This window comes from Larimichthys crocea, chromosome X (assembly GCF_000972845.2).
Source record: "Larimichthys crocea isolate SSNF chromosome X, L_crocea_2.0, whole genome shotgun sequence".
NCBI classification, from domain to species: Eukaryota; Metazoa; Chordata; class Actinopteri; family Sciaenidae; genus Larimichthys; species Larimichthys crocea.
The window spans coordinates 21,151,299-21,177,049 of record NC_040020.1 but is presented as its reverse complement, the minus strand read 5'-3'; the positions used below and the strand labels follow the sequence as shown (position 1 = coordinate 21,177,049).

The window sequence follows — 25,751 nt, the reverse complement described above, 5'->3', positions numbered from 1 at the left end:
GTGTGTGTCTGTGTGTTACATTAACAGCGGTTAAACACACAGCAGCCTCCAGTGCTCTGCTCCATACTCGTTTCAATATGTCCAACTGACAGACTGCGGCCCCGTGCCCCCCACTCATTACGCCGTCCACTGTGTGTGTGTGTGTGTGTCCCGTTGTATCTCTCTTACCCCCCCTTCTCCGAAGTAGACAAATCATTTTGATTGGCCTGGTTCCCTCTTCGTCCCTCCAATGCCCCCTCAGCCCCAGCTGCCTTCCTCCTCCCCCTCTGTATCTCTTTATCTTCCCCCCACTCCTCTTCTCTATCTTGCCCTCCCACTCTCTCTTTTTTTCCATCATTCCCTGTTTTGTCACCTTTTGCTTTCACCTCCTCCTTCCTTCCCTTACTGTACCTCCTCTCCTCCTTTTACTCGCATCTTTTTTTGCCCTCCTTCCTTCCTTTATTCGCCCCCTTTTGCTTCTGCCCTCCCATCTCTCCTTTTCTCCTCTCTTGCACTCCGCTCTCCTCCATCTTCCCCTCCCCTTTCCTCCTGTTTCTCCTTTTTTCTCTTCCCCCAGTCTCTCTCTCTCTCTCTCTCTCTCTCTCTCTCTCTCTCTCTCTGACGTCACTCTCTGTTTGCATAGCTATTGTCTTACAGCGGCTGCAGCAGCGGTAGCAGCTCTTCACCAGATTTTTTGTCTCTTACTCCCTCCCACCCCCCTATCCTTCTCTCTTCTCTCCCCGGGAAAGCCTCTCTCTCTCTCTCTCTCTCTCTCTCTCTCTCTCTCCATTAGTAAATCCTACAGTGGAATGAGAAGTGAGAGAGTGACAGAGAGGAGAGGATGATAGCAGGATATAGACTGCAGAAAGAGGAGAGATGCGATAGCTCGCCACAGCCACATCTCTGTGTCTGGATTTGACCACAGTTTGCCTTCGCAGTGAAGGATCCCTGCTTGGTTTTATTTTCTATTTATTTTATTATTTATTGATTTAATCCTCCACAAGGCCTTTTTTTTTTTTTTTTTTTTTTCGCGGCTGGACCATCAGAGCGTGTGTGTGTGTGTGTGTGTGGAGGAGGGCTTTTAAAGCAGCGACGGATAGCGGGAGCCGGGGCATCTGGCCGTCTGGGAGGCAGCGACGGACGGCTGGCTGCATTGTTTTGCTTTGATGAACCCCGCTGTGTAGCTGCCTGCTCATCAACCTCCCCTCTCTCTCTCTCTCTCTCTCTCCCCCTCTCTCGCTCTCTCACCCTCCCCTTTCTCTCTCCTCTCTTTCCTCCTTCTCCTCCTCCTTCTCCTCCTTCTCCTCCTCCTCTCCATCACAGCTCCCGGCCCAGCCATGTTCGGCACAGAGTCCTCATGTAAGTACCACCAACATCCTCCCGCCTCCTCTGTGTTTGTCTCTGTTTATGTATCTTTTCATGTTGATGCGTGTGCTCTTATCACAGGGAGAGGTGGGAAATGAAATGGCTAGGTTTCCTCTGCTCTTGCATTCCTCCTTTGCTATCCTCTCTAGTTCCTGTTTTGCCTCCATGGTTGCTGGTGGCAGGTTGCATGGGGAGAAATCTGGGATCTACCATTTTAGCACGGAGGGTCGGCACAACAAGCTAGCTGGTCACGCTGAGCTTACCGCCTGCCTTGCATTCTCTCACTCTTAGCTTTACTGTGTATCTGTGTATCTGTGTGTGCGTGTATGTGCTATCATCTCCTCTCTGTATGTATTCCAGTCCTCTTGAGTGTAATGGCGTGCCGGTTGAATGCTGTTTCAGCGCGTCTCTGTGCATCTTTGCCTATGTGCAAGTGTCAGAAGATGGATGCTTTCGCTGGAGTTGCATCGTTTCCAGAAGCATCAGCCTCCCCAGTCTTCTGTCTCCAGCTCAGTCAGATTGCTGTAAGGTGTGAGCGAAGCATTTCCATCCATAGATGCTCTCCGAACTAACATAGCATACTGCTGTGGTGTATGTATTTGTGCACGTGTACATTTTGGGGCACCGTGCAGCTCATAACCTCCCCCAAAAGAGTTGTAGTGTCGATCTGTTGGTGGGCAAACGTATCCAGGCAAACCCGTTCTCCCCCTCTACCCCACCCTGTCAAGAAAACCTTTCACTTTTATCAATAACATGATGCCTCCCTTCACTGCCTGCTCAGTGCTTCATGTAAATCTGAGCTGATCTAATTGATTCTGTCATGGCCGCACAGTCAGTGCCTAAAGTAACTTGTTTTTTGACGTCAGATCAGAGCTAGCATGTACGCTGGCAGCAGCACAGACTGTGGTGTGTTAGCATCCTGGCTGTTGTAGTGATGGAAAGCTGTCATGCAGAACCTCTCCTCTGAGCTGTAATCTTTGTTTATGAAACATACAGCTCAGTGGACGGCACTGTGGAGTATTCTGGAAGTACAGCCCGGTAAAAATCACATCTTGCATTTCACCAAAGCCTAGCTGAGGTTGTCTTGTCCTTGTGGTCTGAGACTCTAAACTTGCCAAAATTTGAGGGTCATTTGAGGGTCAGCCTTAATGTTTTCACTCAGTGAGTTTGACAGCAGCTTGTCCTCAATGTTTTCACCTTGTTGGCTCTGTTTTCTGCAGACTATCTCGTCTTTTGATTTAAATTCAATAAATCTGGGATCATGTCATGTTAAAAGTTGTCGTTTTTTAATAAATTTAGACAATAAGCGTGCCCTCAAATGTTTAAAAAAATTCTTATGCTTTATATTTTAAACCTTGCTTAGATGATTCTGTTTTAGCTGCATAGACTCCAGTAATAAAAAATTGAATGGAAGAAAGGTGTAGAAGAATTGCTTCACTAAAACACTCGTAACACACTCATAAAATACTTGAAGTAGAGCTCATTCTCATTTTATTTCACCCAAAAATCAAACAATAGTTTGTTAATGGACACATCAGCTGAGGCAGTGATGAAAGCGGTGACATTTTGTCATGCATGCAGTTTGATACAGACATGCTAGAAAAACTGTGCAGCATCTTAATGTAAAACTAGCTAGTGATGCTGCACCAAGGCCCACAGCTCCAAAGAAAATGAATGAATGTGAACCAATGAGTTTGCAACTCACAACCACAGTTTACGGGATCTGATTTAAAGGAGTGTCTAAAAACACAACCAAAGTTGATCATGTTGCCTTTTGTAATGCTGCATTTCAAAGAAATTGGATTGACTGTTTGTGGCAGATGAACAAACTATAACCAACTTTTCACAGCTCAGCTTGTTGACTGTCAACATGTCAGTTTCCATGATTATTCAGCTCTGTGATGAACTAACTTGCTGATTGGCGTTTTCAGTGTGACCACAACAATACTGTGTACTAAACCACTCGAATTAGAGGGTATGTACAGTACACGTCATAGGTTCAGTACAATATTATTTGAAACCTAGTCAAACCAACAGTTTCAGCTTGATCACCGCCAATCTTGAAAATGCCTCTTTGTTGTTGGATTTTCATGGAAAATAAGCAGTTTCTTTATTCCACACAGTTTTGTGCAAATTCATTCATAGCTTTTTGAAACTTCTCTATAGACACAGACAGATTAGGGCAAAACATATTACCTATTCAACTCTTTAGGTTCAGGTAATAAACTCACCAGTGTTTGGTAGAAACACTGAAAGGTAAGTGGAGCCCCTTTTTTATAGGCTATTTCATTGTAATTGCTTCCCTAGGAAACAGCTTGGGTTCAGGTTTATTTCCAAGCAGCAAACAGTGCATCAACAAACACTGCAACAGGAAATGAATTTCACATTTAGAAAGTTTATTTAGTATGAGACAGGAAATGGAGCCCGTGTTAAAGATATATTTATCGAAGTGAAACGTCTTACACTGTATGAGGTGCTAATCATCTGCAATCTTCATGTTATTTTTTTCATAGCGTATCAGACTTTTTTTTATATAATGCTCGAGATGTTTTGACGTCATCATAATCACATAGATCAAGCTGGCTTTGGATTGTCCGGATCTTTCCCATCAGACTATGTTTTATTGATGAAGACACTCAACCAGTACCCCGGGCTTGTCAGATTTCGTGTATTTAATAAACCAACTCTAGTCTCAAATATTTTCAGATCAAGAGTAACAAAAAAATCTGGCAAGAGTAACAAAAACCTGGCGAGCACTCACACCCACAGCTGGTGTTCCCAAGCACTGCCCTTCTGCTCATCCCTGCTCTTGCAGTGCTAGATAGTAGAATGATCTGAATGTCTAAAATAAAAAAGCTTTTACATATTTGCTTACATCACAGGGTCTTAAAGTTAGCCATAACCACATTCATATTGGGACAATAGTGTTGATTGCCAAAACTGTCAAAGTAGAAAGAAAATGGCAACCTTTGTGCGACATTTGACATTGTGGGTCAGTGTTCAGGTTTGGTGGGAAATGTGAATTGCTTCCTGGCAGCAAACGCAGACGACTCTAATGGAAGATGGTAGAGAGTAAAAAGCTAAGATGATCACTTCCAACATAAATACAGCTGATGAAACAAAGACAAGACAAAACAAATGTAAAACATGTTTGAATACTACTATATTTACTATATATTTAACAATACACATTGGATAGTTTAATTTACACTTCAACTACAGTCAACCTAATCTCTATAAACAGATATCTCCATATGAATGCAGAGTCTGTAGGCAAGAGACCATTTTGGTATTGGAAGCGTTCTGCTTTCTGTTCTTAGTCTTTCAAGTAGTATTGACCAATTACGTTTGAGTAGGCTTTAGTTGCACGCAGTACATTTGAAGAGAGGAAAAAAAAATATATAATTTCGTAACACATCAGCTATCGTCTTTGAATCCATATGTAGATATGTGCTTATAGAGATTAGCAGAAGTGTCCTTTTCATCATGTTTGTGTATGAAGTTGTTAATTGGACTGCAGAGGAAGTACCCACTATCCAGATATATGCAGGCTACAGTGGAACCCCTGAAACACTGGTCATTGTCCCCAGAGGCTAAACTGTTGTCTGACGATAGCTGATGAGTTTCAAGATTGCAATTACTGAAACATATCGACTCTTCTTAATCATTACAAAAAAATTAAACATTACTTTAAAACAATAGAACAAATCTAAAGATGTACAAACTGTACTTTTTTGTATTTTAGACTTTTTTAGATATGATAATGTCATCCCAAGTGTTAATTCGTATTAGACTTGAAAAAGTGTCTCTTTATTAATCATTTCCTTCCATTTTCAAGACACCACTGTGAGCAGCAACATTATCCACTGCACACACTTCTGGACAAATGTAATTACCTTGCTACACAGTCAGAGGTCCTTCTGAGACATTTGACCTCATCAACTGTCACCTCCATGCTCCCCATCTCTCTTTTCAGCAAATCAATCCAGCACAGGTTTGGGTAAATGGCGACTGCATTCTATCTTGCTTGCTCTCCTTTGGCCTCTGTGTTATAGGAGTTTGTCAGGAAAAAGTAGATGATTCAGTAAGTCTACACTTTATCAAAATAGAGGTTAGAACTTGCAGTTTTCTGGGTGGTGGAAGATTTTATTTCTGCTTGAAAGGTCATAGATTTTTTCCTTTTTAAAGTAATTTAAACCTTATCATTAGCACACAACAAACACTGACCGAGAGTGAGAGAGAGTGGAACTACATAACTCACTACAAAAACTTCAGGTCGAAAACCAGTGACGTGTAGTTAAAATGAAATGCATCTCAGCTCATTCAATCAGTGCTGCAGCCTCAGGGCTATTGATTGTCTGATGTCAAATTGTCTTGGAGGAAAAGAGGTCTTATTATCACTGATGTGAACTGAAAGGACCAACAGTGACATAGCACTCTTTTGTTACCCTTACTATCAGTTCTGTTTTTAGATGTTGAGGTTGAGGGCTCCATTGGCGTTTGTAAACCCATGATGGCAAAATGCTGAATGATAATCTAGCCTCTAGTTCATCTTTTTGTTGATTTTGTTGTCACAGTTTGTTGCATACGTCACCAAGCAGTGCACATGTCAAAATGCACTACACATGAATGAAGGAAGAAGGCAAATACTTATTGTCATTGTGCATTGATAGTTTTAGAACATCTTTTTTGGAGCTTGTAACTAGTGTTCTTTTGTAACAACACTTCACCGTGGTAGATACTAGAAAATATTTTGAAGCCCAGGCCTCCACTTTTCTTGGTGGCCTTCGTACACTCTGGCCTGTTTAAGATCGACTAGACTGTGCCCCGGCTCTAGGGAAATTATGAGTAAGGTTTAGTCCAGGACAGGGGCTTGAAATAAATATCAGTTAGTGTCTTTGAATGCGAAGAATCAGCCTGAACTGATACATTTTAAGTATTCTTTGGGTGTTTTATGCCTTCATTAGGGAGGCAGCAGTTGAGAGATGCCAGGAAATGAAAAAGCAAAGACTCTCAAAAGCCAAGAAAATAGTTGTGTGTTTACTATGAGGTGAACTGGCTAAGCTATATTAAAGATGGGGTAAAACGATGGGGTAAATTCTACCAGCTGATTTCACTCTTTTTGTGGCTAAAGTACTGGCAGCTGTAGTTTAGAGAAGATGGGACATTTTCCCTGAGCCAGCACACTAGCTCCAGACAGCAATACTCACAACTCCCCTGCTACTATAGCTAACATGAACAACAACAGCATATCTTAGCATAAAGTAAGCTGAAGGTCTGTGGGCAGTTCATTTAACTTTACCCCACAACACAAGGTAAAGTACCTTGTGTTGTGGTGGCTCGGTCGGAAAATCTAGCAGACCATGAGATATTCACTGAATTTGACAAAAAGTGTAATGGATTTGAATTGCATTACCCAGAATCGCTTACCCCACCTTTAACGTTGATAATAATGCAGAGAGAACGGTTTGAGGTTTCTGTCCTGCAGAAAATATAAGCTTTAAAATTCACTATTGGCACCACTGTAACTAGTAACAAAATATTGGCCACATCTCTGCTCCAGCCCTGTTCTACACAATAACCTTTTTTTTTTTCTTTTTTTTTCTAAATCCATATTAATCCATAACCCTGTTGCATTGACATGCAACTTATTAATACTGATCCACTGGTTTGCATGACTCCCTGTGTGATTACAATTCTTGACATCAGCAGGATTATATATGTGAAATCGTTATTTCCTCATCTGTTGTGAGAATATTTACAGATTAGTGCCTAAAGGATCTAATATGCAGTAGATGTAGAAAGCAATGCAGTTTTGATCAGTGAGGACTTTGAAGGTCTTCTGGGGTGTCCCCAACTTAAAGTAGAGTGATGCTAGTCCACAAACTTTGTCGGAAACCTGAACACTACACTAATTGTAGGCCGACTATTCCTGCGTGAGATTAATGTTACATCACTAACACTATGATAAGAATGAGCTCAGGGAAATGCAATTGGCAAATGGAGGCATGTTTTGATTGTGGGAGGATTGCTTTAGGCCATACCTTTAGTCATATCACTCAAATGTTGTATAAGTGCTATTTCATCAGTGGCCATTATGTTTTTTTTTTTGTTTTTTTTTTTGTTGCTTATTGCTTTTACAAGATCACATCATCTTTCAATGCAGTGATAAGCCACTAATGGGCTTTGAACTATCTTGCTGAGGTAGCTCCAGGTTGTGTGTTGTTCTTTGTTGCATCGTCAGTGCCTATGAGCAGAATAAGGTGCTTACTGAGAATTGCCATTTGATGAAAGCCAAACAGCACTCTGGCAGCAACCAGTTGTCTCTGTTGCTGTGGTAACACTGTATGAACGGCAAAACGGCAGAGCGATCAGGTTTCTGTGGTAACTTCTGCTATTTTTGTCTCTTGAGCTCATACGTTGGCTAGAAGTTGAGCGAGCCAAGAAGGAGGCTTAATTCAGATAAAAGATCTTCAAGTAAGGACTTTACCTCACATTCTATGAAAGAGACATTGATGTAGTCCCACGGATCATAACCTCTGACCTTAAATCCTTACCCAACAGATGCAAGATCTGATAACATCTTTGCATGAAGCTTGGGCACTCTGTTGTGATGCTGATGTTGTTTACATGTGGTTGCTCATTGGTTTTCATGGAGACATCCATACTTAAGACATACAAAATCTATTTGAAAGGGTGTTGCTCATTGACAGTTTTGTATTTATTGCCAAATTCATTGACAATTAGATTAAATGGGAGCTACCTCAGGTATGACTGTAGCAGACATTGTTTCCTCTTGGCTTTGTTGTGTAATACTTGATGATATTGTGTAATACTTGTATGATGATTAATTTACTTCTTTTTATTGTTCGTAAATAAAGATGGTCCGTTGCCTTGTTCATTCATAGCCATTCACTGATTCTAGGATTAATCCAAGCTCAGTGTGTTCAAATAAGACCTCAGCTATTTAATAGAAAAACCTGGGAACATTTTTACATCATCTATAGTCATTTCAGTGGCAATCGAAATCTCCATATATGGATCTAACACTGCTTGTGAAACTATTCAGCAAACAGGAGCAGCTCCCAGGCCATTTGCCGCTGCCATCCATAACTTCAGCGGTCCACGGCCCGTGCCAACAGTAACAGAGCCGAGACTTTTAATGATCATAGGCTTGGCCAGATCCAGGGGAGGTGAGGTCATTCTGTTGCTCTTTAATTCAATCTCGGCACGCTCACCCGACTTGCTATGAATATAGTCCAATTTCTTTGAGAGTACAATACAGTAAGTTATTTTCCTGTAGATCAGCATATTAAGCATAGAGCAATCATTTCTGGAATTTCAGTGGGGCTGGTTCCCACCCTTTCAGCTGTAAAATTCCTGCTTGCCTGCATAATAACACTCGCTAATAACGTAGCAAGTAAGAGGACTGACCGTAGAATTGATAAAAGATTAGAGAACTCATTGCGACTAACCACATAAACCAGAGTGCAGTGAACCAGTGTCAATTAGTCATTTGGATAAGTTGGACCCTCTGCTGTGGATGGCAGAGGTAAGGAATGAAAACATCACTGTTCTTGGCATACTCCCTCAGCCATAATCATTATGTGTGCTTGGCAACCGATGAAAAGGCAGTTTTTGGGCTAGCTTGCAAAATGAGTTTGAATATGATTAACACCCGGAGCTGCATGGTATGGACAGAATATTATTTGGCTGATACAGGCCTGAATTATTGGAGAGTATTCGATGGTGGATTTAAGGGCCAGAACACTCATGTTGGAGTTTAATGAAAGGAAAGCTTGTGATTTTTGGAAACCTCTTCCTCCCTGCCTGACAAAACAAAAAAACCTGTCTAATTTCTCTGTTGAATGATTGTATTCAAATTATAGGCCTTCTGAAAAGGGAGGAATAAATTATGGAGACTATGATTTGACAAGTCTTTACTGTTTTTTTTCAGTCTGTCATCATGTTGCTGTTTGCACTCTCCGAGAACCACCGTTCAGATGTTAATGTAGCAGCTGTACACCTGCCTGTTAAATTTCTAGTGAAGTTGTAAGTGTGAACACCTGGATGAACACTCTTCACGTGCTTGGATAACATTTAACAACACAGAAATTACCGGTCATGTTATTTAGCAAATCTTAGCTTTTAAGAATGCCATGTCCTTAAAAACATTTAATTTTAACTGATTATAGTGTAGAAATGTGAATTTGCTTGATCAAAACTGTCTCTCTCGAGTGTCGTTTAGCTCAGTTGGTAGAGCAGCCGCCCTATGTACGAAGGCTCAGTCTTTGCCATGGCAGCCCAGGGTTCAAATCCGACCTGTGGCTCTTTCCCGCATGTCATTCCCCATCTATCTCTTCCCACATTCCTGTCACTCTTCAGCTGTCTTGAAAATAAAACAAAAAGCTTGAAAAGGCCAAAAAATATCTCTCTCAGCCCTACTTATTATAATATTGTTGCTTGTGCCTTCTAGAAAAGGCGTTCATTGCGGGGCTGTCGGTAAAGACTGCTGCATAATTTTTCATGGTTGATCTTCAAGGAAGCGCAATGATAATTAAATCGGTTCAGTGGGATCTCGTAAAGGGAAATCACTGCATTTGTCATCATCACGTTCAAACGTTAACATAGAGATGGAGCTAACCTTGTCAGCCATTTAATTTCACTGGACTCTCCTCCATCCTCCTCCTCTAGTATCTCAGCAGGCTAAAAAAAGAGAGAGAGAGAAAAGGTCACTGGATCTAATCAATGGATCAAGTGGCAAATTCTGCTGAGGGGCTCGATGGCAAGGCACGTAAGGCCCAGTTACTCCACTGAAGCTGACCAGTAGCCTTGTGTAAAACTGGAGCAGCACAGGGCTGATACCAGGGGTAAATGAGTGTCAAACAAGCTGCCTAAAAGCAGGATTAATTCTTTTCAAGGCTGTCTGGATAAATAAAAAATATTTCCATTACAATAATCACAGGACTGAAGGACTGAGCCTCAGCTCTCTGTAAATCTACACTGAGGAGGCTCCTTCATCTTCTTCTTCTTCTGCTGTAGGGTAATTTAGGGGTTGTCATGGTTACCTCTGCAGGAGGAGGCTAAGGAGCACCTGCTCCCGCCCCCTTTCATTAAAATCCATCTTATTGATTGGCTGGACTTGTATCCACAGACCCCCCATACCTCCCCCCACTCCTGTACTTATTCTGCTGGGTTACTAGCAGGAGAGCAGGACAGAGCTGTGTTACAATTGTGCTGGCCTGCTGTCACTCACAGACAGCGGCCAATCAACGAAAACAAACCAGAACTGGGGCCCCCACTAGTAAACGTGCTGTATGAAAGACAGCGAGCTGCTACTGCTGTATGAATGTGGACAGCCAGGGGAGACACACAATCTAGAGTTCTGTTGGAAGAAAGACAAAATCTCACTTTGACTGAATCACTGGGTGATTTTCTTTTAAAGGAGAAAGGGCTGCATGTTGCCGGCGTGTTGGCGGCTCTAGTGGATGTTTCGGTGGAATGGAGGGTAAGTAATGTGGTGTTGCTTCATTTGGTTTGCTGTGTGTGTAGTCAGGGACTCCATGGTAGCTGTGTTTCTGATCTTTTCCCTTGTAAATGGCCTTTGTATCGTGTACAGCAGGTGGCCCTGTACATTTTGTATTGATATTCATGAAGTGGACGGTTTGCTCAGCGCGTGGGCGAGGGCCTGTTGGCTCTTTGTGTGTGTGTTAGTGTGTGTGGATGCACTAGTGGAAGCAGATATCTGTGTTTACATAGTGTCTTGTTGAGCAGAGCTAGATTAAACCCAGGTAGAGGGAACGTCATTCAATCTTTGTATCTATTTTCTGTTGATGTGCCATATGTTTGCTTCCCTGTGGTTCTGGAAAATAATTAAAAATTAAAGGTGGTTTGACAGATTATGTCAGCCGTCACAGCCCATTATCATAGTTTTTGTTTGAAAATAATACAGCTAGGGAGCTTCCTTATCCACCAGCCAGCATGTAAAGCAAAGCAATAATAACTTAATCTCTCTTTCTTTCTTTCTTTCTTTCTTTCTTTCTTTCTTTCTTTCTTTCTTTCTTTCTTTCTCTCTCTCTCTCTCTCTCTCTCTCTCTCTCTCTCTCTCTCGTTCTCTCGTTCTCTTTCTTTTCCAGTTGCTTTGTTGTCATAAAGGGAAAATGATGATAATAGTAAAACATTTCAGGGATGCAAAAAACAATTCGTCCAGTGCATTTAATTTAGAATCAATGCATCACAGACATTGAAAAATCAGAAACAAAACAGAAAACACAGTTGTTAATCTCGGAGAACAGTTACATTATGTTGCTGTTTTCTGCCAAATTAAATACAAATCGATAAAATGAATCAAAAGCCTTACCTTCGCAGCAAACACAACATTCCTGCACTTCCATCAGCATCCAGCATTGAAGACATCTTGGAACATTTTATTACCAGTTCAGGACAATATTCTCTCTTGTTGAGTCAAACACAAAATAACATTTTAAAGCAGTGACAGTTTAACAAAATTTCTTTTCTCTTGGCAGCCAGTTGTTTTTATCTCTTTGTTTGTGTCTGACTGCCAAGTCTTCTTTTAGATAATGCTTCATTTGGGTTTTGAGTACTTGGATACCACTTTGCAAGAAGAGTCCAGCATAAAATTAAAAAAAGTTTTGAACTGAGATTTAATGTCATTCTCTTTCAAGTGGACGTCTTGTGATTTTTTTTTAAACAACTGTGACTCATTTTTCAGGTTCCAGGTTCTGTATTTGTAGGTTATAGGACGTTTAGCATTGCCTTATTTGACTGTGTGTTTGATCGATTTCCTGCTCTGCTTGGCAGAGATGTTGCTGCTGCTTTTTCAGTGTTTCTGCACACAAATGAAAAAGTACCATTTCGGCTCTACCTCTGTTGTTTCGAAGTACTTCCACTGGCTCCCAAAATAGATTTCCAGAATTTTAAATGAGCAATTTTGAGGTAGTCCTTTATCTTTCTCTGTCCTTGAAAGACACACTAACACTCTCTTTCTGTCTATTTCCTTCTCATGTTCAAGATGAGGTTGAGCAGCATGAGCAGTGTCAGTACCCAGAAGTCATTTTCTGCCACAGACATCAGCTGTAAGTCTGCGGTTAGCACCAGATAGGGATCAATCTGCATGTTGTTCATATAGCTGGTCAATTCTTCTTCATGGCTTGCAGTGTTTACACACCATTGCAGATACATGCTTGCCCTACTAACCTACACAACACCAAGTCTTTTGAACACACGCAGGATACCCATACACATTACGCAAAAACTGGCTACTTGCTGCTGCCGGTGTGACAGATGCTGACTACACGCCGCCTTGCTCAAAGGTCAACAGAGGTAGTTAGACCCAGACAGGCTCTGCTAGCAGCCCCATCAGTCAGGGCCGGCCACACAAGCCAGTTCTATGAGATGCTCCCTAATCGGCTCTGCCAACAAACATTTCAGGCATGAGCAGCCGAGCTAGAGTGACTTACAACTCAGGTTAGGATGCAGCAGCCTGTAGGAACTCCAGTTTGTCTCATGTTACTCACACGTGCTTACGGTAATGTTTGACATGATAGTGTTTTCATAAGCAAAGTTGGCTTATCAGGGCTCTCTGCCATGGCTGAGTTCTGCTCTGAAGCTTACTCTCAAAGGCTGTAAAGAAGTTTTTTACCAAATAAAAAAAATATTCCGAAAATAGCTCAGTACCACTTTCTCATGTCTGATAACAGTCCAATACACATTTTCACATCTTAACATCTATTAAGTTGTTCTGAAACCATTCAAATGTACTATTCAATCAAAAACATGAAACTGAAACTGTCAAAGACTCGAGCCCACAAGTGAAGTACACGACTCACATCCTAGAGGAAGCAACATTGTTGCTGAGCCAGTGAGGGGCCAACTTTGAATGTTGTGTAACCTGCAACTGTCATTCTGCCTTTAACACTGATGTCCTTCAGCCATGTCTGCAAACTTTTGGCTTTATGTTTTCAGTTACTGTTTCACAGTAAAATGATAATTCTTAGATGTTTCAGAGTGTCTGAGGACAATCACATCGGCAAACAAACAGTATAGCACTCAGAATTTGATTTCACAGACATTTAAAACAAGGGGATCCGATCTGAACGTACAGTTTCACTTGTTGAAGACCATACTGAAGAAGTGAAACTGCAGACAGGCCTGTCAAAGCATCACCATCAAAGTATCTGCTGATGTCCATGGGTTGGAGACACGCAACTATTGATGGCAAAGTATTTATAAATATTGAAAATAAGTTTTAAGTTTAAATAAGTTTTTGTTAAAGTGAAAAAAAAATAAAATGAAATAAATGATAAATAAATTGAATTCTTTTGACCTACTTCTTATCCAAAACTAGACAACCAGCCAAACATCAAGCAACAACACAAGACATAGCAGCCAGCTAAAATAACTTGCTAGTCCAAGAACAAGAAGCCCAGCTCGGTGTCTGGCTTTCAGCCTTTTATCTTACAAAGCTCTCATCAACGAGTAAAAGTCAGTCCCAGATTTACTCTTATATGACAGTTTCTTACTCGGTCACATCCTCTTCACCTCTGCCGTTATGTCTGTAGACGCTGCTAAGCTCCGAGCTCCGGTTCTACGCAACAACGCCGTCATTCTCCACCAGTTTTGTAAGGCAGAATATGTGTCAGCCTATTTAGACATATGGTGGGATATTAAAAACAGAAGAGTTTTTCATGAATACATAATGAAATAGACATTTCTTTTGTTCTCTTTTGAAGTTAAAGGACATGGATCCATGTGTGTGTGACTGTGCATTAATGAGAGTCATTGTAACGTCTGAATGTGTGCATGTTCATGTGCATCTCAGTGTGTGTCTTTTATCATTCCGGTCATGCCAGCAGTCTGCCGTCCGTCCCCTCTTCAGTAAAGGTCACATCTCCCGTTGTCTCCGGTGACATTTAGTCCCGAGTCTGTCTGTTAGAATTTGTCCCTTCAATTCATCACTTTATCTTCCCAACATGCTCTCTGGCTGCCTCCTAATATTATGTGAACTCACACGAGTGATATCAGCTAAAGAGGTAGAGAAGTGAACTTTTGACATAAACCGGGTCATCAGTTTGATTTATTGTCCATGAATGAGAAATTTGTGAATGAGAATAAAAAAAAAATGCTGTTGGACTTACTCAAATAACAGCAAATGAATTGACTGAATTTTTACTAATTGATTATTAAAGCATTTATCAGGCAATATTTTGCTGCTGTTCAAATGTGAGGATTTGCTGCTTATAATATTGTAAATGGATTAGTTTGTACAAGAGAGCCAATTTGAAGATTCTGCTTAAGGTTCTTGGCAAACGTGAAGAGTGTTTTTTTTCCTGGTATTTGATTGATTTAAAGATGATTCGAAAAAATAACGGAGTTATTAAGAAATGATGACTTGTGGGATGGTTGAATAGCGCTGAAAAGCCCCTCCCCCCATCCCTTTCAAATGTGGGGGTCTTTGTCTGACAATATCTCTTATCTCTGTGATCCATGATCCAGCCTTCACACCCACTGGGTTTCAACTTGTCTCTCTTGCTCTTTTTAAAATGTATTTTGCAACCATTTCTATAACCTTTCATTCAGACAAGCAGCACTATGAATCCTGGACGAGCCCCCAATTTGTGACAAAGCAGCTCAAAGCCGGACAACGGAGGGGAGAACATGAGTTATAAGTAAAAAGGAGTGTGTTTTGCAGTGACCAAAAAAAATGTTACCTAACCAAACAGGGTTAAAAGTGAGCGGAGAGAGACTGTGTGGCCAGTTTATGTGGTATGTTCCTGCCACTGGACCAGATGAGCTGAATCCCCCTGACAACCTGACTGCTCATCAGGTTCCATGGAGGGAGAGGCCTCCTTAGAGGGGCGTCTGAGCCTTCCAGTGGAGACAGCCTAAAAATGTATTTTTTTCCAATACTTAATGATAACGAGTATCTCGACTCTATCGGCTTTTCACTCTGCCTTTGTGTGCGGCCGTTCGGAAAGACTATAAACACTGTTGATCTTACAAACTAGGTCTGACTGAGCATACGCTGACACTTACTCAATGACAGCAGGACACATGAACACACAGTCAGTGTTTTGAAGCAGTGGGTTTTCAGACAAATCAACAAGACGTCCTTTTAGCATGATACTGAACCCCAGTTGCACAGTTGGCAGCTGAAGTGGAGCTGTATGAATGTGAAAATACTCTGTTATTGTGCAGAACCAAATAAATGACAGTTATAAAGGAGTTTTTTATTATTATTATTTTTACATATTTACTGAGAAATGTCCTGAGGAACAAGTCCCACTCCTCCCGGCAAAACACACTCCTGATTCTTTTCACTGGCTCGTTTGATGATGCACACAAGGAGGGAACAGGAACATTGAGTCTTTGTGACCTTGTTATATACATGGCGCAAGTACAGCCGAGTCACTGGTCTATAATGTGTGTGTGCATGCATACAAGCCAGGTGTCCGGCGGTAGTTGAACAAACCATCACGCATTAAAAGAAGCCAGAAGAGGACAAGTGTATTTGCCATTATGCTGTTCAGACCATTATCTCAAAGTTAGGTCAAAGAAATTTCTAGAAAATCACATAAAAAGGACTCTCTAAATCCACGTTGCCATGACACCTGAGCATCTGTTTTGGCATCAGACTTCTGATTCTGATTCTAAAGTTAATTGTGTGACATTGAGGCTTGATTACATTTTAGTTTAATTTAGTTTGATACGCAGTTGATCTCCAAATGGGAAATTCATGTTGGATAATTAAATTACACAAGAGGGATGAATGATTTTTGTCCGTGGGGCTTGCTGCCAGGACATCCAGTTATGAGTTCTAATCATGTGACCCCGTTAAAGGTGTCCTGCCTGAAGAGAAATCAAGTAGTGCTGATTGTTTTAAATGGGGATTCGTGGGCTGATTATTTATTTTGTTAAGTCTGTTAAATGTCTCCAGATGGGGAAGAGAGCTGAAGTTGATTGTTTGCCAGTAAGTCTATATCACCAAGGATACATTTAAATCAGGGGTGATGAAATTGTTCGATTAATTGACTAATCGTTTCATCACTTGCTCAGGAAATTAACTGTGACTTTCTTGCCCACCCTGCTGTAGTTTTTTTTTTATTTTTTTTATGTGAATAGAGTGTATGTCAATTATAGCTGAACTTTTATGGCTTGACAAAGATAAGAACATCCATTGCCAGCCAGACAGCAGTATCCTCTCGTCAGTGCAGGCTGACAGCAGCTGTTAGGCCTGTTTGACCACAGGCCAACCTGAAAGACCCTCCTCTGCTTGGACGAGAGCCTGCACTTCACAGCGATGAATAGCAGGCCAGCTGCACTTAGTTTACGCACGTGTGTTTCTGTGTGGGTATGAGGCTGGGGTTCATATGAGTGGGGCCTTTGTCCCACCATCCCCTTACTTAATGTGACTTCTAGGGAATTAACATGACAACTCAGCACCCGCCCCACCAAAATGCAATGATCTATCAGTCTGACATCATTTGCTACAGCATGGTGGAGCCCTGAACTTTTAGCCAAATGTAGGAGGGGAAGGTCAACTGTAGCCACCAGCAGGACCAAACATCAGTTGAATCCGTCCCTCTTTATTAATTAATAAACTTTGTTCTTGCTTCTTTCTGCTATGACATTTAAGGATGCAGAGACTGCAGGAGAAATTCAACTGGTTTTAAACACAGTATCTAAATAACGTCTTTTAGAAGTAAAAGCATTTATGAATCTTTTGGTTAGGTGGAATGTACACCACCTCACACACACTATGTAACTTGTTCTTTTGAGTAATTAAGGTAGTATGCAGTTATAAATCGGCTTAATTATGAAAATATGCATTCTATTACAAATAGCAGTGCATAATTCTTGTAGTTTGTGTTGTTTTATGGCTAAAAGCTTTTAATATCATATACAGCTATTATACACAGGGCTTTACACTGACATTTAAAAGTGGTTGCCAGGCATCGGCTTTCAGCTGCCAAAACTGAAAATATGCTTGCCGTTTTTAGTCACCTTTTATATTTGGTTAATTAAGGAACTATGCTGTTTAAGTCGGCTTAAGGATGTAAATGTAACATGAAATCACGTTTAAAGCTTTATTACAGTAACTGAATAAAATTCTTTATAGTGTGTGTATGCTTTAGAGAATTCAAATATATAAGTGTTTTCAGTTAATGGGTCCACCCTCAGATCCTGAAAAACCAGCTGTGCAGCTGTTGTCATGTTCTTCACACATCCCTCAAAAATAAACTGAATGCAAGTGAACGCACCATGCAGCCTCACCTGGTTCCACTTCTGACCATAACAGCAATATTTGAATATCACTAATTCAAGGTGTGTGTGTGTGTGTGTGTGTGTGTGTGTGTGTGTGTGTGTGTGTGTGTGTGTGTGTGTGTGTGTGTGTGTGTGTGTGTGTGTGTGTCAAGTCAGTTATCAGGTAATCTCTCTAAACAGATCTTTATTTATACACTGTCCTTGGTGATTGCTTGTGACCATATGAAAGCATAAAAGCAGTCCTTCAGAAGCATAATGCACCAAAGACTGAAAAAGAGTCCAGTGTTGTATTTATCCTAAACCGCGTACAGTTCTCAGATAATGAACACAAAAGGTCACAGCTCCGCTTTTATAGTCAGTGATTTATTTTTCTCGAAGATGTTTGCGGAATTGGAAACACAAATTGGAAACAGATGGCAGAGGAGGACTCTGTGACTTTGTTTTGTTGCTGCATCCTGTGAGGATAATGTCACTAGTATTCTAGCTAAAACACCTTAGTCACACTTGTTCCTTCTGACAAGAAACTAACATGCAACAACCACCCTAAAAGCTGATACTACATTACACTGCACTGTGTTATTGTTTACTGGATTATGTACTACATTAAATCTCCATATTAATACACTCAGAATATGACTACAATCACATCATGCGTACACTGCAACATACTTTTAGATATACCGCTCATGTCTTAATTTATTCCTAGAGCTCATGTGCTATAGAAATAAATTAAACCTGACTATTCTATACTTTGCTGACTCTGCTGCTGCTAATCACACCACTCTGTCACTTTGCTTGAGGCAGCATCACACTCTTAGTTCAAGTACAACACTGGTTGGGGTGAGCTGTAGGTGCCTGTAATTCTGTGTTTTGTGTCTAATTGCTCTCGTATAGTTTCCATCTTCTAGTCTTACTTTATAAACATTTGATGATTTATTCTCTTTAAGTTTCTCTATTTATCTTTGTTTATTCGTTCCCTCTGCTGCGGCAGCACCTGAATATGCCCCACGGAGGTCAATAAAGGATTATCTTATCTTAAATGTAGTCAACAGAAGTGCAAAGAAAACCATCCAATAATTTTCTACATAAACTATAAATACATTGTCTTTTGACTCTGCTGGTACAATCCATTCTAACTATAGCTAAATCATAAGATCATGGTGGCGGTTGGTGTTTAAGAGCAGCATGGACCAGCTTTATCTTTAAGGCTTGAATTGATATGGATCATTGACTCAGTGTTGTAATTTTCCAGTTCACAGAATCTTGTATAACCTGCACCAGAAAATAAATCGTACTGAAACCTGACTTTGCTGTCAAGGAATTGAAGGGTGATGAGCAATTTGGGATGTGACATTTTTATTTTCAGTTCAACCTCTAATACTACACTGTATTTTTAAAAGCCCATTCTTCATGGCTGTTTGCTTAGCTGATAATGAGAACAAACTAAAAAAATAACTACCTGCGAAGTGAAATGCTGGTGAATTGATAACTGTTTCCACTCTATCAGCCCCATTGCAACCATCAAGACACCCTCTAGATGACGTTTTCCACACTGAAAGTCGCATTTGTGCGGTGAAATTTTATGTATCGCCTTGTGAATATTGTATTTCAGTTGAGCTCTGTTTCCTGCATGGTTTTCTACTCAGTGCATCTCTATAGTAAAGGCTCACCATGGCCCCTTGTTGTTGCTTAATGTCACATCATGATGTGTTTTTAGCACGAAATGTTTCATGTCTTGAAATCACAAATGTCCTCGAATCGTCTGAGTCTTTTTGACGTTTTCTTTACTAGCTGTCTGTGCAGACGTGACCTAGTTTTATATCGACATTTGATGCTTCATGTATCCTCCACTGATGTAGATTGTAGTAGGATTTCTTGTATCTCATACTGTAGTAAGCTCTAACCCATTTTTTCTTTTTGTGTCTTCTCTACAGTAAGCATGTTTCTCAACACCTTGACGCCCAAGTTTTACGTGGCTCTGACGGGCACTTCCTCCCTCATATCAGGACTCATATTGGTAAGAAACACTTATTTTGGCAACAATAAAAAGAAAAAGGTTAATTCTTAATATGACCTGTTGAAACTAATTATTCTTTGATTTATGTGTGTGTGACTTTTGTCATAACTACAGTACCTACACTTTCTACTGAGCAACTTTCTACTCACACTTTAAGGTTGGGGACTGTGCGCTCTTACATGACATTTATTTATTTGATAGAGACAGCTGAAGAGTGACAGGAAATGTGGGGAGAAAGATGGGGAATGACATGCGGGAAAGGGCCACATAGGTCGGGCTTCGAACCTGAGCCTCCTGGGCAGCGAGCCTTCACATATAGGGCGGCTGCTCTACCGACTGAGCTAAACGCCGCCCTGACATTTTCATTTGTAATGTTAAAAAGCGAAAATTAATTTTCAGAGCCGACTCCCTAGGTGACATAATGAGCCCAGGATGTAATTTGTTGGACTATAATCACAGGTTCAGAGTTCACGAGGAGCTGAAGAGAGAGGAAATCTATACTCGTTTGGTCTCACTTAAGATGAGCTGTGATGATGAGGGGAAAAAAAAAAAAGGCAGCCTCTGGCGCTTTCACTGTGTATCCGCCTGCCTTATCACACCAAGTGCTTTCCAAACTACCAAAAACATATTTCGGGGTGTATTTGTGTGGAATATGGATCAAGATATCTAGAGCTCTCGATCTCTGTGCATTAAACACTCATTTAGCATACAACTGGTGACCAGTGGATCCTGAGCTGCCCTTGAGAAAGAGAAATAAATAAATATAGAAGGCAAACAGTGCAAAAATGTGAACTGCATTTGTATCCTCAGTCTCCAGCTTGGCAAAGGATTCCTTGCCTGCTTACGTCAGTATTCAAAAATAAATAGAAGAAATAGAGAAGCAGTGTAATGGAAATAAAATGTTGGAAAGGCTGTTCCTACTCATGCAGGTATTTTATCTCTCTTTCAAGTTGTTCACAGAGAGACGGCAAACTGTGCAACAGTGTTTGGTCTGCATTCTAAAATAGCTCCTCTCTTAATTAACTCGCTCTCTCTTCCCTGCAGGCTATCGGCCAATATGTGTAGGCTGCTTAGAAAAAGCTGTTGAGCTCCGCACATGCTCTGTGAGATGATTAAGAAACGAGGAAGCCATTTGGTTTCACAGAAGCGACACTGGTCATTTCTCTGTAATTGGAATAGATGTTTATGCACCAATTAGGTGGGTTTCCACTGAAGATAAAATCTAGATAAGCCTCAGCAGAGAGGCCGACAGTGTGACGGCTTCACCAGACGGAAGTCTGCACACTGCTGTAGCTCACGCATTAGTCTCTCAAACTGTTACCATGAATCTTTCTTATATCCGTATGTTTTCCAACCCTTACTTGTCACTTTTCCTGTGTTCTAAGAGCAACATTCTTTCTCCTCACAGTCTTGAGTTCACCACAGCTGGGTGTGCCGAGCTAAAAAGGCAATTTAGTTGTAATTGTTAAAGATACAGGGTTGTGTTCAGTATGTTTTTGTGCTGCTCCACAGCTCCCAGCAAGCTTCATGCATCGTCGAAATTGTTGTGTTTTGGGTCGGGTGATGGGGGTAGATGTCGTGTTTGAAACTAGTGTGTACGAATTTATTTTTAGATTTAGTTTGACAACGCTATTTAAAGGAGAGTGCTGTTCAAAACCCAATACAGGGGCAATACATAAAGGTAAATGGACTGCACTCACACCGTGCGGTGCTTTTAACCTGAGAGCGCAGCAGAACACATACTCACCATGGTGCAGCTGCTGTGCAAGGCATCATCAGGAGTGGTCTGGGGTTCACCATCTTGCTGTGGGACTCTTCAACATGCAGATTATTGGACGGCCCTCTCTGCCATCTGAGTGTGGGTCTCAAACATCATCATGGTCCAGCTAGTCTGCAGATTTTTTCAGTGCAACCCAACAGCAGGTCTCACTGATTAGTTCCTCCTCTCTAGCTGAAGGAGCTAATTGGTAAAATACAGCAGAAGCACTCTCTTGGACCTTTGTGGTACAAGGCTGAGACCCACCGATGCAGTTAATTGCTTGAAGTAGCTTAGTCCACATTGCGATTAAAATTATAAATGTGATAAAAGCAGATGGGGAATAGCAACTAGCTAAGCACAAGTAAAGTCCTTTGGCTGACAAGGTGTTTTTCTCAGGGTTTACTCTCACTCTTGCTGGACTCGAATTACTTAAGAATGAGACAAAATGCTAATGTAAGAGAAGGAAAGAGAAACATATATGTGCGCATCATGAGTCATATGAACTGTTCAATTAAAGTCTGTCTGTCTGTCTGTCTGTCTGTCTTTTTTTTTCTCTCTCTCACACAGATATTTGAGTGGTGGTATTTCAGGAAATATGGGACTTCCTTCATAGAGCAGGTGTCTGTGAGCCACCTGCGCCCCCTGCTGGGCGGAGTGGACAGCAGCTCCCCCAGCAACTCCAACACCAGTAATGGGGAGGCCGATTCCAATCGACAAAGTGTGTCCGGTAAGAGCTGATAGATGGAATATCTACCAGAGACAAAAGAGCGCTTTATAGTGCTGCATGCAGCATCAGTGCAGGAAAAAGAGAGAGAAAAAAAAAACTGCAGCTGATTTTATCAGCAGTGTGGTGGCAGCAGATCAGAACTTCGCCTGTTTTGTTGTCAAACAACAAAACAGAGGTTGGTTTGTTGGTTTGTTGGTCGACATTTCCCATCACTCACACCAGAGGAAATTGAAGTAAAAACATGTTCATATATGGCACAGCTTCAGTTCACGTTCTACCAGCAAGTTGAGGAAAGTCTCCACAACATCAATAAACAGGATTTGAGAAATGTTTCGATGCTGTTATTTTACCTTATCCTACCGTTTTTCACATCAAACAACAGAAAATGAGAACCACACAAACAGAAGAAGAGCATGAACGGATGCTTTAAATGTTAATTCTCTTTGTGGGTCTTGTGATGGTCATCATCATCACCATCTATTTCTTCAATTGCTGCAATGGGCTGGCTCCGAGTCCCTGCTCACTTAAAATGTTCCACTCTAGATCTCATTTCATTGCAGGTCACTGTTGCAGCATTACTGAGAGCCCTTCAGTTGGGTTCTGCTGTGTTGACTTCCAAAAAGAGAACTAAACAGCCAAAATATTGTAAAATGTCAAAGCAATTTTTCAGCCGTGCTGACACAAATCCCACCGGCCTGCTGAAGGCAATGAAAGCATTTCAATGTGTAGTTTTTGGGAAAGGCTTTCACTCTTTTAAAATAATGTTGGGGCTTTATATAAAGACCGGTCTTAACACAGAGACATCAAGAATTGACACTTAATTAGAGAGTATTTATGTGGACACGTGGAAGGTGTGTTTGAGGCGTTTCATCTAGGCGTGTTTTTGTTTGAACGTGTAGCTCCCAGCTGTGACTCAGAAAATATATCTTCACAGAGAGCTGTCACACTGTTCAAAGGGCTGCTCTGCTATGAAGCGGAGAGGATTTGTCTCTCGATGACACATCGATCTCCCCGCTGCTTCAATTAATACAACCTCACAAACTGTGGAATGGTGTCACTTCTTTTCTTTCTTTTTTAGACACATTCTCAAACATGTTTGCAGAGCTTGACAGTAATTGTTACCATTGGCAACCAGTTTGAGAAATTGGCCACCAATTCTTGGCCTTGGGTTGCCATCAGTGGCATCCACTTTTTAACATACAGAAATGGGCAGAGTAAAACATGCATCCAAAATAAATACATTTTTATATTTGTTGTGTTAGTTTAAATATTGCTGCATGTGCGTTGGTGCGTTCACAGGAATCTGTGAAGAACATGACAACAGCTGTAGCTTGTATTTTATGACAATGATACATAAATCATTTTGTGTCACATTGAGCTGACATAACAGCATGGTTTCTTAATTGCTCAAAATATAAGATGACTAAAAATCGCAAGCATATTTTCAGTATGGCAACCAAAAAACTTGGCAACCACTTTTAAAAGTTAGTGTGGAGCCCAGTGTATACTAGCTGTATATATTACCAAGCATACAGTATTAATTAGCCTTAAACTATAAATGAATTAACACCATCGTTAAACAAAATCAATAAAAAGACGAGCGTTACTAAACAGGATGTGCTTTGTGTGCCGATAAAAGTTTTAGGAAGAGATCTGTGCTCACGTGCCGTACTCCACATATACACGTATGTAGTTACACAGTCACATTCAAACCGTCAACCTTGACAGTGCACTTGTTGAACTACAGTAGAGGACATCCAAGAAGTTCAAGTCTGTCCAGCAACATCCTCCACAGTCGCTCTGTGAGCTCTGCTTAGTGCTTCTTGGCGTCCGTTCTACATCAGTGACGCTTTGATCATAGTTAATCCTTTGAATGTGTTTTCACTCCCCCGTGGAAATTCACTCATTTCAAATGAGGAAATGTCTCAGTGCTGAAGATTTCCTCTGGTTCCATTGTGGGTGATAAGAGAAGACATTAATTCTACATATGCATATATTGCACCCAATGCAGCATACATTAAATTACTCTTTTTATAGCATTTTTCTGTACAACTAAAAATCACGATGGGGGCAAACTGAGGGTAAAGTTCAGATGGTAATGATAGACCGTGATGCACATTTCTTTCAAAGCGTCCTGTTGTTGACGTCTTGGTGAAAGCTTGATGCAGCCTGCTTTTGTTTTCAGCCAAACAACTTTGAATTGAAAAGGATTACGTGCGCTGTATTAAATCAACCAGCTACGATTGAGAGAAGAAAGGCAGTCTAATTATTTCGACTGTACTAATCCTCCATTTTCTGTTTTATAATCTGCTCTGTGTAAATCCCAGCATTCAACTCAGAGCTGCACAGTCTAACATATTCTCTTTCTTTGTTACGGCAGAAGGCGAAGACAGTTGAAACAAAAGTCACTTGATTGATTGATTAGTCACAGGTCTGCTCAGATGAAAGACGGCAAGAATTCAATAGATGTGTGGATTGATTCTAATGTGGCTTCACATCTTCATGATATATATTTTCACATTTATTGGCTGAAAGTTTTTTTTTGTCGAGTAAGAAAGTTGGCTATCCTTGGTATGATTTCAACATAACTGTTGCATTTAAAGATTGTGGTGCGTGCTACAGGGATTAATTTATTTACTGAATATTTGTTGATTTAGTTTATCAAGTTTATCATTGCTGGTTGAAGCCTTTAAAATGTTTTTCTCTTTTTTCTTTGGAAATTAAACATTTTTGGGATTTACAAAACAAACCCTTGGATCTTCGTGGGCATTTTTCAATATTTTGTGACATTTTATAAATGAAACAATTAAAGGGATAGTTCTGGTTTTATGAGGTACTTACCTACAGTCAGTGTATGACCTGCTGATGGTAATAGGGCGTCCATAGTTTGGAAAAGACAGGAGGCCTAGCCCAGAAGCTAAGCAATGTTGCACGTGATTTTTATGAGACGGGCAGCCTGCCTAAAAAAAAAAAAGTCAATATGAGTCCAAGTGTACATTTTAATTAGAATATTTTCATTGATCTACCTTGAAGACAGAAACTGAAGCAGTTGTATTTCTCTTTCAAAAGTCACCAGACCAGCAAAGCTTTAAACCAACTTGTCAAAACTCCAAAGTCACACTATAACACAAACAATATGATTTACAGTATGATTTACAGTAATTTTATTTAAGTTTGCGACTTGCTGATTCCCACATTGTACCTGGATTGCGTCTTGTATGCAAATTTTTCTGGCCAACTTTCAGGTTTAAAACTCTACACCACAAGTATGTGACACAGGTTTTCTGTTATACATTCTCCCCCTAGCCAAAGCTGGTGACCCCGATTACATCATCGTGTATCTGAGAACACATTATACAGCAGTTTTTGCAAAGTCGAGCTCCTCATGATAAATGAGTGAGTTCCCATGGTCTGTTAGGAAACACAGCACAAGTCCAGAATATTTGTTGATTTAGTTTATCAAGTTTATCATTGCTGGTTGAAGCCTTTAAAATGTTTTTCTCTTTTTTCATTGGAAATTGAACATTTTTGGGATTTACAAAACAAACCCTGGGATCTTCGTGGGCATTTTTCAATATTTTGTGACATTTTATAAATGAAACAATTAAAGTGATAGTTCT

At 40.7% G+C, this 25,751-nt stretch overlaps 1 protein-coding gene across 6 annotated transcripts in view; it reads left to right on the top strand.

Annotated features, from left to right (window-relative positions):
- The window catches only part of LOC104925523 (suppressor of tumorigenicity 7 protein homolog), a 51,046-nt gene that overhangs the window by 12,283 nt on the left and 13,012 nt on the right, over window positions 1-25,751 (top strand). For 4 of the 6 annotated variants that reach the window (XM_027282733.1, XM_027282732.1, XM_027282736.1 and 1 more), the window contains exons 2-4: window positions 1,303-1,338; window positions 19,563-19,645; window positions 21,972-22,131. In XM_027282733.1, coding sequence (XP_027138534.1) covers window positions 1,317-1,338; window positions 19,563-19,645; window positions 21,972-22,131 — 265 coding nt within the window. In that variant the 5' untranslated portion in view covers window positions 1,303-1,316. Of the gene's footprint in view, window positions 1-1,302; window positions 1,339-10,677; window positions 10,853-19,562; window positions 19,646-21,971; window positions 22,132-25,751 lie in introns of those variants that run through there. The other 2 variants (XM_027282735.1, XM_027282737.1) reach the window with 2 other exon arrangements.